General features: G+C 41.1%; 1 protein-coding gene across 6 annotated transcripts in view; it reads left to right on the plus strand.

Moving 5' to 3' along the window:
• Nucleotides 1-14155, plus strand: part of RERE (arginine-glutamic acid dipeptide repeats) — a 406322-nt gene that overhangs the window by 289143 nt on the left and 103024 nt on the right. For all 6 annotated transcript variants that reach the window (XM_077837606.1, XM_077837604.1, XM_077837607.1 and 3 more), the window contains one exon: nt 2941-3039. In XM_077837606.1, the coding sequence (XP_077693732.1) occupies nt 2941-3039 (99 nt within the window). The remainder of the gene's footprint in view (nt 1-2940; nt 3040-14155) is intronic.

The following is a 14155-nucleotide window of genomic DNA, read 5'->3' on the forward strand; positions in this document are numbered from 1 at the left end:
CTGAGCCAATAGCGTGATAGAAGATAGTCTATAGAATATAGGAGGACAAAGAAAAGGAAGAGCTAAAGGCTAAAAGAGCTCCCTATGATATCCTTAGAAGGCATTTTATAGGATCCTGATACTATGTAATTCAGGCCCAATGTACTATACCCAAATCTTATTTCCGTACCCTAAGAAATGTATGGGTATCCTTATCCTATAGGTTAGTGGATTATGACACTTTAACTCTCTATATATTAATAAGGATTATCTTACTCCAAAAACTGCCACCCTAGGCTCTCTTGGCGACTTCCAGGTTTGTGGTATACCCTGCAGTTACCAACTGGTTGCAGATGCCGGATAAACCTGTTCAGTGTTTGTATAGTTCCTCCCATTGGTTCCCAAAAGTTCAGGGACCATTCCTATCTGTGCCAAAGGTTACCAGCTTTTATGCTGAATTACTCTTAACTAATTATACTTTTAGCTATTTAGCAGATCTTACTGGATACAGGCCGGTAGGCTTCTTGCATTTCAGCGAAACTTATTCTATGTATAATTATTAGGAAACGCATATCATATGCCTCAACACATCCTAAATTCATAGGAATTAATACTGATAAAATATAAGAATAAAATGGATTAATTCAGAAAGAGAAGCATATTATTTGATATGGCTGACGGGATTAGTAGGATGTGTAATAGCTAGCAAAATAATCCTCTGGGCTACAAATATTACAGTCCCACTGAAAATCTCATATTTTTGCCTCTCCAGTAGGTTGGGTTTTTATTTCTTTTTCCACCTCTTACCCCAATCCCCTAATTATATGACACTTTAGTCCTCGTTAGGGATCACTTTTAAAATACCTGGAGAAATTCTTTATATGTTTGGTATCTGTGGATTGGGTGGGAGAGAGATGAATAGCTGAGGTAACCTTAGGAACTGTACTATGCCATTATTGGGGCTCTGGGTGTGTTTGTTTGGGGTTGTTGGGTTTTTTTTTATGTTGAACTCCTCTTTGCCTCAAAATCAATGGCACAGTCTGACCTAAGAAAAGTGAGGGCTTGCCCTGTAAGATCACGGTTCAGTTCTAACCCAGGCTGATGCTAACAAAGGAGCTACTTCAGGGCTATTTGGTAAGCTATATAATTGTGCTTTGGTCTCAGTCCAGAACCTACTGTCCTCCTCTAGAAAGGCATTGTCACACTTAGCACCAGGTGGCATCTTCTTGTTGGCAGCCTTGGGATTGAAGCAGCTGAGGCGATATCCTCTCAAAAAGGTGATTGGACATGGGTGGAGTGATACAGGGATGCTTGGGGAAAGGGCAGTGGGGCTGAGAATATGGGGTGGAAATGGAGAGGCCTTTGCATGGGGGGGTATGCTGGGTGATGAGAGTTCAGAGAGCTGAAGTCCCCTCCTGCTATGAAAATAAGCCCGAAAGCTTCTGTCATTAGTTCCTGCTAGTAGCTGTGTGATTAAATAACCCCCTTTTTTTTTTGCGGGGGGAGGGGGTGGCTGGCTGGCTGCTAGTTTTGGTGTGTCCATTACTGCTAATGCTTGCGTCTGTACAGGCTGGTCTACACTGAAAACTTGCAACAGCATAGCTACATCTCTCGGGAGTGGGTGTGAAAAATCCACACTCATGAGAGACGTAGCTATGCCAGCCTAACCCCTGGTGTAAACAGCACTGGGTCCATGAAAGAGTTCTTCTGGTCAACCTAGCTGCCACCTGTTGCGGTGGTTGATTACCTATGCAGATGAGAGAACCCCTCCTGTCGACATAGGTAGCGTCCACACTGAAGTGCTACAGCGTTGCTGTGCTGCTGTAGTGTTTCAAGTATAGACAAGCCCCTAGCTACCATTTCTCAGGGAGGTGAGTTAACTACAGCGGTGGGAGAACCCCTCCCCACTGTAGTGTCTCCTCACTGAAGTGCTACAATGACGCAGCTGCTGGTATGCTGCTGTAGTGTTTTCCATGTAGATGTACCTGTAGTCTCCACACATCATTTCCCTCTCTTCTGTAGGAGTGGAGATAATTGGTTTACTGTTGTCCCTAGGACTTCCTCTGTTTTCCTTTTGGTACATTTTTTCCCAAAGACGTAAAACAGGCTCCTGATCAGTCTCCATGTTCCAAAATCCAACTTTACTTGCATATAGCACATTATATATTTGTCAACTTCCAGATACATTCCCTGATGAGGGCTGAGTATCAGAGCTTTATCCCTTAAAATCTCTGCTGAAAGTGTGCATTTTTTCAACTTTCTGTTGTTATAACTTCTGTTTCTACCAACCATCTGCCTTAGCCAGCCCCCAGCTGTATATATTGATAGTGGAGCCCCCAGCTGTATATATTGATAGTGGAACGTAGCCCCAGCACACAGAAAGGTCATGCACTGTTGAGAGCGCTGTCAGCTTAATGATTCCAAGTTCCTTATATGTATTCCTGCAGCTGTCTCCAGGAGGTGTTATTTTGCTTCTCCATACTTTACCTTGTTCTCCAGCAACTTCTTGTTCTCATTTATGCAATAAAAATGAGCACAATTTTCTCAAGGAGTAAACTTGACTCTCTGACCTCAAAGCACTTGTTACCTCCAGAATATGAGCTGTTCCATTTGATTAGAGAATATGAATAAGATATTACTGCATAAGATACAACCCCTTTGAAGAATGGTTGTTTTGGTGCCTTTTTATTTTCCTTGGAATCTCTCGTGTTAGAAGTATTAAAAAATGCTAAAGGGAAAATTTACAAGAGACTTCAGAAAGTAGAAAGCAAGTCTGCCTATTTTAATGTTCTCTGTGCTACTAAATAATACTGAGATTACCATCCAGGTTCTGCAAATTTCTCCTCTTTATTCTACTATAGATACAGTAAATGCAGCAAGCCTCATTCTTATCCCAACCCCTTACTGTTGGTCCACCTCTCCTTCTGTTTGTTGATATAATTTTCCGTTTTTATTATTCAGCTACATGAAAGTAACTACGATGCTGGAAAAGCCCTGCAGCGCTTGGTGAAGAAGCCCGTGCCCAAACTGATTGAGAAGTGTTGGACTGAAGATGAAGTGGTAAGGAGTGATTTACTCTCTTCTGCCATGCAGTTCTAGTTACTTACCGCTTTCTTCTGCTCAGAGCTCTTGTTTGAGGAGGTGGGATAGTAACCTGTTGCATGGATAAAGTTTTCTTCTATTTTCCAAATGAGTATCAGTGGCTAGAGCCTCATTAGTCCAAGGAAAAATAATTTCCCCGTAGTATGTGTCTTGAAAGGGTACAATTAATGTCACCTTGAGAGGATTCCATGGAGGAGATGAGCAATGCTACAGCCCTCCCGCTCTTGGTCCTGCTGCTAACCAGTATCTTTCACAGGCTGGTTGGGCTCCTTGCTTAGCAGTTCCAGTGAGAGGAGGCACAATCAGGGCCCAAGATGCTTGGTTTCATTTTCACTGGTTTTGCCTGCCTCTCTCAGGAGGCTGGAGTGTCAGTGAGTGAGAATCCCAGTCTTCAGTTCATGTTGACTCATGCATGCTCAGTGGTCAAGAACATTCCCACTGAATAGGATTTATTTAAGGATTGGGGCCACCTTCTTCATGTGAATTGCCAAAATAAGGTGTTGTCACAGTTGTTGCTGTCTGGCTATTCAGCGTCCCATGAACCAGAAAGGGATTGTCTGGAAGCTGGTGTATCTGTGTCTTTTACATCTGTCCTAAAGCTCCAGGAGATCTCCCAGTCCCCAAATTGGACTGAATACAGTGTGTCCATCTTGTATCCAATTCCAAGAGTAACATGAGGGTAGGATAGCCCCGCTGCAGTGTAGAAGTCCTGCCTGAGCTGACTGGGCTTTCTCCAAGTTGTGGGGTTTGGGTCAGTGACTTTAACATCATTTAGCTGGCATATTTTCTGTGTCTGTGGCCATTATGTTGACTGTGGGACTATCCCATTTGGTTACTGGCGGGTCATACACTAACTAGATCTTGTGTTTGGAATGGGATGGAATTGCAGGTGGGGGCAATTGGGTATTGTGCTCCTGTCATGGACCCGTCTTTATCTCCCACAATTTGAGGTTGAGGCTTGTGATCTGCACTAGCTGCCTGTGGGTTTTGGGGTGGAGTTTAAGGTGTTGATACTGTCCTATAATTGGACCTGACTGCCTAGTGGAGAGACTGCCTATCTTCCTGAGCTGTAGTGGTTCAGTTGAGAGCCCCTTTGGAATAAAAGAGAGGGAGCTGTTATTAAGGTAATGGCCCTTGATCTCACACCCTTACTTGATCAAAAATAGCCTACATTTGTTGGCATCAGGGGATGATGCAAGGTCTGTCTTTTCACGGAATTTTTCAAGAGTGGGATGCTGTTTGATAGGTCATTAGGGAATCTGGAGTGCTTCTCTTCACATTTCAATTGTTGGGCAATTAAGTTACTGCCATTATGAGGTTGCTGCTGGGTTTTGTTTTTATATTGTTTTTTCAAGGACCCTACAGCTTGGGATAGATGCCTTTTTGTGTTGGTTGTAAATGCAAATAAATTAGAACTAAAATGTCAGTTTTTTAAATTGGATAACTCCCTATATAGAATTGAGAGTTTAGCTGTTATGTAATAAACAGTTGTTTAAATTCAGCATTCCCCTGCAGTGTTTGGGATGCAAACACTACAGCATTGCAACCCCTTGCTGTTTGCCAAACTTTGCAGCATAATGCTAGTGCAAGATACACTTGACTATAACAAAAGTGAAACTGACCTTTTCTCATCATCCAAGTTGAGAGAGAGGCTGAGAGAACACAATGTAAACAAGGTAAAATAGATCAGATTCATAACATTTTTTCTTTAATCAATAGTGTTGTTAAAGGCATGTCTAAGGAAAAGTGTGGTTTTAAAATGCAATTTCTAATATGACCATGGGTCCTTTAACAAACTGGGCAGGTATGATGGGCTTCATTTGGAAGGGGTAAATGCTACTTTTTCTAGCTAAGAATTAAACAGCATTGTTCATTAAAACAGGAAGTTCGGTTAGTTTTGTTATTTTATAGTTGTAAAACATATTTATCTTCAAACAACTGAAGACTTGGTTGCAGTTTGTAAGGCACACATCTTCTGATATGTTATAGTAGTGTCATTGAGATAAATATCCTAGGATAAATATCCATGATTATTACTAAACATCTAAATAAAGAAAAATCTGAGTCTGATACACAAAGCGAGAGATAGCATAGCTGAAGTGGATTTGAGCCCGAAAAACCTGTTTTTGTGGACAACATTTACACTTGTTAATTTGTTAAATGGAGTAAATTTTTTTTTAAAAAAAAAAAAAACACCTTGCAGTGGGTAGTACATAGTCTTGTTAATTGAGTTACTAATTAACCTGGCACCAATGTCATAAAATAGACCTGGTTAATTATTATGGGTGAAATTTTCATAGTCTTGTAACATTTTCAAATTATTCAGACGATGGCTGGAGAGAAATTTTTAAAGCTCCAGTTATTTCAATGAATTGTGTGCGTGCTTGCACTCTCCCCGTGTAAACCTTTTTGCCAGAGGTAGGTTAGGTCTAGGCTAGATAAATCTGAGATGAAAGCAGGCATATTCTGAAATCAAACAAAAGACCTTTGTGGTAAAGAGAATTCCTGAAGCCATGGGGTGAAGGAAGATCATGGGCAATGGAAGGAGGTAGAGAACAAGGAGTAAAAAGATTAGAACACAGATTCCTATTAATGTGTGGGATGAACTTGTCATAACATGGCACTTTTTTTCGGTGACCGTGCAGATACCTCTAAAGTTCTGCTCCCCTGTTTTCTGCATTTGTACTGTCCTGTTCTCCCCCCATGCACACGTTCCATAGAATGATTAACTGTGTGCTGCTTTCCTATTTAGAAAAAAGATCTCTCTTCCCCCTCCCTCTTCCATTCCCCCTGTTCTCCCCATGAACCGCAATATGTTGCAAGTGCCATTGTCGCTGCAGCTTAGGGTTTTGATCAGCAGTCAGTGTTAAATGATTGGAGAGTGGAGCCTTGCAAATAAGAAAAACGGCGAGGTTTATTGAAAAGGGAAACATTACTCCAAAACAGCGAACAGTATGAATACAGAATAACGATCATTAAATCTATAAATCACTGTCAGTCTCAGCTCATTTTATCATATTTACTTCTTGTTCTATTCCATCCAAGTTTCCAGAAACATTTGGCCGCAATCCAGCCTTGGCAGAGACAGAGACCAAACTGTTCTCTTATTTATAGGGAGTTAAGCTCCACCTTCTGAACTTCAGTGAGTGTTTGTCCCTGATGGACTGCTTGCAGAAAGCTCCAGATTAAAGCATCTGCGCCAGATCCTTGGGCGCTTTGTATGAGAAGAAGGAAACTCCATGCTACCGTTCGTTTTACTAGAGTGGTGAAGGGTTCATTCCCACACAACGTATGTCAGACCTAGAACTGGTCAGGGACTTTTTCAGTTAAACGTTTTTTGTTGGAAAATGTCACTTACCCAAAAGAGAAACTTTTCATGGAAAAGTTTCAGAGTAACAGCTGAGTTAGTCTGTATTCGCAGAAAGAAAAGGAGTACTTGTGGCACCTTAGAGACTAACCAATTTATTTGAGCATACAGCTCACTTCATCGGATGCATAAAGTGGAAAATACAATGAAGATGTTTTTATACACACAGACCATGAAACAAAATGGGAATGTATAGGTTTCAATGAAAATGTTGTCAGGAAGGTTTCTCGAGTGCAGGAAGATCCAGCCTAGAATAGCCCGTAGGCCTGAGCTGGGATGTGAAGACCTGGGGTCGAGTCCCTGCTCCGCCTGATTCGGGGCAGGGGCTTGATCCTGTGTCTCCCACATCCCAGGTCATTGCCCAGCCCACTGGGCTATTGGCTGTTCTGTGGTCTCTCATTTTTCATGAACTATTTCGAAAGGTCTCACTTTTGTTGAAGTGTAGAATGAAAACAAATTTCAGAACCTCAAACTCCTTTGCAAAACGGAATTTTTGTTTTCAGGTCACCCCTCGTCAGATCCTTCATGAGTACGTGGCAGTGAACTTCTCTCTGTGCCCTCTTGGGCAACGAAGGAAACCAGAATAGAAATGCAATCAAAATGTCCAAGGGGCTAGAATTTACTCAGCACAAACCTGCAGTCTTTATTCCTCCCTGAAGCAAAACTCACCCTGAAGTTGGTGGGAGTTTTGCTTGAGTAAGGGTTGTGGGATTGGATTAAGTCCATTTCTGTCACGCTGGTTGGTGTAAGCAGTTGATCTTGTTATCAGCATGACCATCGTAGGGTGAGTAACACAGCTTCCCATAGCGCATGGTAACACTTAAGGTGTCAGTGACGCTGTCTGAATAAACACATCTTTGTGTTGTAGCTAACTTTTAGCTCTTCTATGGGCAGTTCCTTGTCCAGAGTTTCAGCCTGCTTCTTTAAATGACAACTTTTTGTAGTCAATGACTGAATTACCAGTAAGAGCTGTCTACTGGGGTTAGAATTGATTAAAATAAAGGGTGGAAGTTGTGTTATTTTTACTGCAGATGATGTGGTTACACAGGTTTAGATCAAATTAAATGGAGGATAAAATTGACTAGTGATTGAATTAAGTGGAAGGCTCTGTAAATAGGAAGATAAAGGTTTTCTTGTTTACTCTTGTTTCTAAAACTATGGCTATTTTTAATTCTCTCTTTCCAACATGTAAATTAATGGTCATGCTGTCAAAACCACAGTTTTCCATTCTGCCTTATAAAAGTGACTGAATAAACTATTATACTGTTACATCTATCAGAAGCCGTAACAGCAGCTGTTTCCTGTTTATAAGGGTAGATGCTACACCTGGCAACATAAATCTCCCTTAGTGACTTTGGTGGGGAGGGGTCAGTCTCTTGTAGTCTAGTGAATTGCTTCTACTGACAGACTGTCAAAGAACTGGCACGTGAAGCTGTGCTTAAGCACTTTCTAAATAAGCATCCAGTAGGCTAACATGGCTTCAGCATAATACAGTGAAATCTCATTGGAACATCAGCTCGGGATGCTGTATGAAAATCAATGCCATCCCCACTTGACATGTTGTTCATTTTTGGGGAGAAGTCAGGCAGCAAGGTTGCTGTTCTGAGTGTCCTGCGTTTTGACATAACTGCCGATAATGCTCTCCTTAACACCGAATGCCAGGTGAGACCTGTGCCATGTGATGCTTGTCGCTGCAGCAAGGTCTCAGAGCAGTTGGGGAAGGAAACTGAGTCTTTATCCATCACAGGTGCTCTAGACATGTACACTACATGATATATGCTGCTGAAATGAGGTTGCAGTGCAACCAGATGTTCTCATCCACTATCTTAGACCTTCTTACACTGAAACACCCGAAACTTACTTCTGCTCACTGAACTGATACGGGCAGGGAGTCTACCATGGTCCAACTTGCACACCAAGAGCTAGGATGAGAGTGTCAGTTAAATGGGGTGGAAGGCTTTGTATCAATGCTTTCTTCCAGTTCCTGGGGAGGAGGGAGGACTTGTACCGGAGCAGCCCAGGCGTTGGTAGGTCTAGGTGAGTCTGAGACCTCACTCTCTGGAAACTGATTTACACCACCTTATCCATAATTTCTGAATATAACCCAGGGGGTTATAGCCAGGGATGCTGTGACCAGAAAGGCTAGTGAATGGGGTGACTATCCTCCAGTCTGGATACCACAGAAATGATGGTAGAATGAGATTTTACTGTACCTTGAAATATGCTGTATTGATCCACTCTATGTAGCTATTAGAAAGAAGATGCATGTTACAAAAGGAAAGCGCATGAAAAAAGAGACTGCATGTGTGATAGCAGTTTTTCAAACAAAGCTTTTTAAAATGTAATTGAAAATATATGTAAAGGCATCTCAGTTTTACTGTTACTTCTCTTCACACAATCATTTACATAGCAGCTGCTAAATGTAATGGGGAAAAAGGTGTTTGAGTATACCATATTAGCTCAGCTCAGCAGATGTCAGATCTTGTAATTAAGAAACAATATTGCATACTGAGTTTGGAGAAAACACTCTTAAGCAAAACTTGGTGGCAAGCTGAGGTCTTTTTATGACCCGCTACAAACAATTAGTCTGGTAGTTTTAAAGGGGCCGAAGGGAGTTAAATGCCAAACTCTATTGAAAATGAATACGATTGAGGCACCTAAAGCCTCTTGGCTCCCTTTTGGAAAATCCCAGTCTTTAAAGTCTAGTTGCATACCCCTGAAAACATGGAACCAAAATACAGTGGCTCCAAGTGGAATCCTCTCTAGGAAGTGTTCAGGAATAAGCAGTGCTATTTTTGCTGGGTTGAGACTAGAGTGGGACCAGAACCTTTAACTCAAATCCCTAGTGAATTAAAAATAAAAATTAACAAAGAGAGTGTGTGTGTGTGTGGGGGGGGGGGGATTGCAGTTTCAGCTCCCTACAGACAACCCCTCCCGTGGTCACTGGGTCCAGATCAGACTGAAAATCCAGACTGGGCGGGGGGGGGGGCGTGTTTTAGTGTTTGGATGCTGTGGAAATTTTTCACAAGAACTGATCTCATGAGATTTCCGCCGTCTTGGACCAAAATCTTTTGAGAGCCGCTCTTGTGATTTCACTGCCTGTCTGAACTCAACCCTATGCCTGAGCCAGATCCCAGCACCACTTCGTTTTCACATTTCTAGTTCAAACCAAAAAAGTATCAAGTTGTTACTGTCTGCAAAGGAGAGAGCATTTATTTTTGGCTTCATTTATTTAACCAGCGATATGGCATTTGTGGCAGTTAGGTCTTGCATATTGGGATGGGTGTGGGGAGTCGTCAGTAAATGCTGGCTGTTTTTTGGGTAACCATCTTTAGCAGATTTGCATTTAGATTCCTAGCCTTTATTTTGAGTGTGCTGTTTCCCTTTATGACAGGGACCACCAAAATCCATAGAGTTTACTAAAGAGAGAAATACAAATCAGACTAAAAGAACTCCTAATTTATTAGGTTTTTAATTAAACATGATGAACCCATTTTAAATAACACAAAGGCCCCAGGCCAAGCTGCATCTAATCGAAACAGATTAAGTCACCCGTCCACATTCAGATAGTTATTAATTCTGTTTATTTATGCATGCTAGCTACAGGCAGAGTTCGCTGCTGCTGTGTTGCAGTTTATTGCACAGGGGTGCTCTTGCTGCATGGCATTGGGCGGTTAATTAGCATTCAGATGCTGATTATGAAGAACATGGGTGATGCTAATTGAATTCTCTTGAGTTTTCCTTGCAAGGTTCAGAGAAACAGGGTTGAACTGCAGTTTTGCAGTATTTGTTGTGCATTTCACCCTTTGCTGCCTTAAAATGCTGAATTCTAAGGATGGAAAATGCCAGGTGTTACTTAAGGTGAAGGTTTTGTTACTCACTGTGCATCACACACGTTTCTGCTGATGATACTCTGACATGCTTGATAACTGTAGCTTTTATAATAAAATATGCTGTCCTTTAAATATTTTACACTGCTTTTGATGTAGTGTAGTTGAGGTAAACAACCCAGATTCAAATAACCTCTTAAATTTATAGCCAAGGATAGTCAATCTTTGCTGGTGATAATCCTTAATTGGCCGTGTACATGGTTTTACAACTTCATAAATTTTCAAGTATCCACACCTAGCTTCCATTTAAAAGCTCATTTGTCACAAATACAAATGAAAATCCTTCTTCCAAAAATGACAAGACATGGCAAACTAATTTCCTAACACATTTGTGAATATTTGCAATCCAGTGAAATAGGGTGGTTGGTTGAGTAATTATTTACACAAAGCACACACTTCTTTGCCCGGCTTCTTTGCGTAGAATCATCTCCAAATGCCACCAAATCAGCCCTTTTTGGCATATCTGCTCAAGAAAACATTGGTTTTATTGTTCATTCCTTTGAAGCCAGGCGTCTCAGATGTGCTGGGAGATAGAGCTGCTTACTGGGGCAAAACTTCCATGAATTTTATTTACTGTTTATGTGGCAGCCATAGAAAATGTAATTCATAGCAAAATCGAAGTATAGTCCCCTGCAATAGCAGGGAGGAGGAGAAGGGGGGGAAAATCAGGGGATCTTTGGAAATGAGGCTGGCATTGCAGGTCTGCATTTGAGTGATCAAGTGGACTTGAAATGTTAAAAGATAAGTAAGTCAGTGTTTGTTTTAAATTTTATATCCACAGAAAAGTAAACATAATGACTTCATGGTGGAGTGAGAGTACCTATTAGCTGTACCGTTCCTGGACTTCATATTTGAACCACATTATCTAATTGCTGCCACTTTCCAAATGTATTTTAATCAGCAACAATTGGAAATGTATTGAAAACTGAACTTGGAAATAGGAACAATCACTAGTCAGTAATATCAAACGACAAATTGTTGCAAGACCAAAGCCACCTTGAGACCTCTTTTCCTCCCATTCTACTGTGAGAATAAGAATGGGGATGCATTGTAGAATTGTAAGGACAGATGTTGTAAAAGTCTCCTAGAAAACAGTTCATCATAGTAAGAAAGTAGCTAATGGAAGACCAAACACTAGCTATATGTTGTGAGAGAGATTTGATGGAAGTATTTAAATCTATTTATGTTCAATACAGTTTCATTTTTTAGGAGGTGTTAAGTATGCAAAAGTTGTGAAAATAGTAAATTGTAAAACACAAGACACAGAATTCAGGAGAGCTTGACCCAGTTTAAAGACAGGTTTTATACAAAAGACATAAATCTTTTTGCTTATGATTAACTTGCATCAGCGTTTGAGCCAAGGCCTTCTTTAAAGAGATCAATATTGCGTATACAGTACAGAGTTTGTCAGGTCCTTTCGGAAACGAGACAGTGAATTAAAAATCAATTATACGTGCAGAAGTTTGTGTAGGGCAATCAATTTTGTCCTTTAGTTTGCAGAAAGATTCTAGTGTTTAATCAGCTGTAAGAGGAATGAATTTTAAGTTTCCAGCAAATGAGATGGTGCAAAGAGGATGAGGAGGGGGGTAAAAATGAGAAAAAAAATTAAATTTCAGCATTTCATGTTCAGCAGAGGCTGCCTTCAGGGATAAATCTATAAATCCTGTCAGTGACCTTGGCTTCCAAATGGGTGACTTTACTGGTTTTGCTAATCTTGATCTTTCTACAGCTGCCAGATAAGTTGGCCTTTTCTTAACAATATCATTGTTTTGTTTTGTTTTGTTTAACCACCATATGTTTCTTGATTCATCATCTCTCTGCCTCATGCAGAATACTTGTATCTATTAAGCACTTACCATATTGCTGATTCCTAAAAAATAATACAACATATTTGTATTGGCCGGACGCCACTGTTGAGAGGGTTATTTGTGTGTGGGGACAGGAAGCTAACCTTTAAACTCCAAATCTAACTCTGCTATAAGCTAAATTATTTATAGGTGTTCTATGTAGTCTTTTTAAATCAAGAGAGGCTTTTAATGCAGAGAGAGACACACACACATTGACATTTTTCATTGTTGCCAAGGGGGAAAATCTGCTGCTTGAAAGATTAATAAATACTGTAACAGTTGATTGTTGAAACCCTGTTTTCCATCTCATTTTCAAGGGTGTCCAAAAAATGGAGATCACTTACTCTTTCTAGCGTTCTCTATCATCTTTCTGCGTTCATTTAAAAACGAGAGCAAGACACAAGAGGGCTTGAGAGATTGCATTTGTTCTCCCACAGGCAAAGTGATTATTTTATAAATGAAGAGGGCCAAAAAAACTATCCTGTGTAGTTTCTTAGCAACAGAGCTGGAGTCAGTTCAGTGTATGTACATAATACATATTCTATGTATAGAAACATTAGTTGTGAAGCTCCATGGTATTGCAGTTGAAACAAAGACCAGATGCCCGAGACGCAGGTAGAAATTCCGTGGTGCCGGAAAAGAAGAAATAGAAATCATGAGAAATCACATGCTGATGGGCTCGGCTACCTTCTTTCCATTGGCCTCTCCCCGTTAAATAGCGTTACTGTCTTCACTACAGTGACCGCCTTTTTTCAGTCTGCGTCTGGAATCTGTTCTAAATCTGATGCCCTTTTTCATCTCTGCTCTTGTCTGAAAGGAACTATTTTAGCAGATTGAGTCATAGCATTAGCACCCTCTATATCTATGATTGACTGTTCAGTATTTAACTGATACATGACTGTATATGAAAGAAATGGAGCCTGTAGGGAGCAGTGTAGTTCTGGTAAATTCTTTGGCGTTAATAGCAGCAGCAAGTCTGCAATACTATTGTCTAGTACCCAATGAACGGGGCCCTACCAAATTCACGGCCATAAAAAATACCTCGCGGACCGTGAAATCTCATCTTTCGTGTGCTTTTACCCTATATTATACAATTTTCAGAGGGGAGACCAGTGTTTCTCAAATTGGGGGTCCTGATCCCAAAGAGGGTTGCAAGGTTATTTGGGGGGGGTATAGCCACCCTTATTTCTGCGCTGCCTTTAGATCTGGGCAGCCAGAGAGCGGCGGCTGTTGGCCAGGTGCCCCACTCTGAAGGCAGCTCCCCGCCGCTGGCAGTACAGAAGTAAGGGTAGCAATCCCATCCCATGCCATCCTTACTTCTGACTTCAGAGCTGGGCAGCTAGAGAGTAGCCGCTGCTGACCGAGGGCCCAGCTCTGCAGGCAGCAGCGCAGAAGTAAGGGTGGCAATCCCATACCGTGCCATCCTTACTTCTGCGCTGCTGCAGGTGGTGGCTCTGCCTTCAGAGTTGGGTTCCCAGCCAGCAGCTGCCGCTCTCCAGCTCTGAAGGCCGTGCGGACATCAGCAGCAGTGCAGAAGTAAGGGTAGAAGTACCGCAAACAACCCCCCTCCCCACCCCAACTCCTTTTTGGGTCAGAATCCCTACAGTTACAACACCATGACATTTCAGATTTAAATATCTGAAACCATGAAATTTATGATTTTTAAAATCCTATGACTGTAAAATTGACCTAAATGGACTGTGAATTTGATAGGGCCCTACTTATGAGTGGTGTAACCATCCATCTTTAGTGGTCATGGTGGGACTTTCTGTATTAAGTACAAGTATATTTTTCTGTCCTAATTTACATTAAAAGGAGTTTTTGTATCAAACATTTTACTTAACTTATATATTCTCCATTGCTTGCTTTGTACGTTTTCTTAGTTTCCAAATGTTGGAATTTAGAGAAACAATAACCTTTTTAAAATCATCCATATCTGTTACTAATAATGTGTTAATTTTAAAAGGCTC

The sequence above is a fragment of the Eretmochelys imbricata genome, chromosome 18, assembly GCF_965152235.1.
Source record: "Eretmochelys imbricata isolate rEreImb1 chromosome 18, rEreImb1.hap1, whole genome shotgun sequence".
In the NCBI taxonomy this organism is placed as follows: Eukaryota; Metazoa; Chordata; order Testudines; family Cheloniidae; genus Eretmochelys; species Eretmochelys imbricata.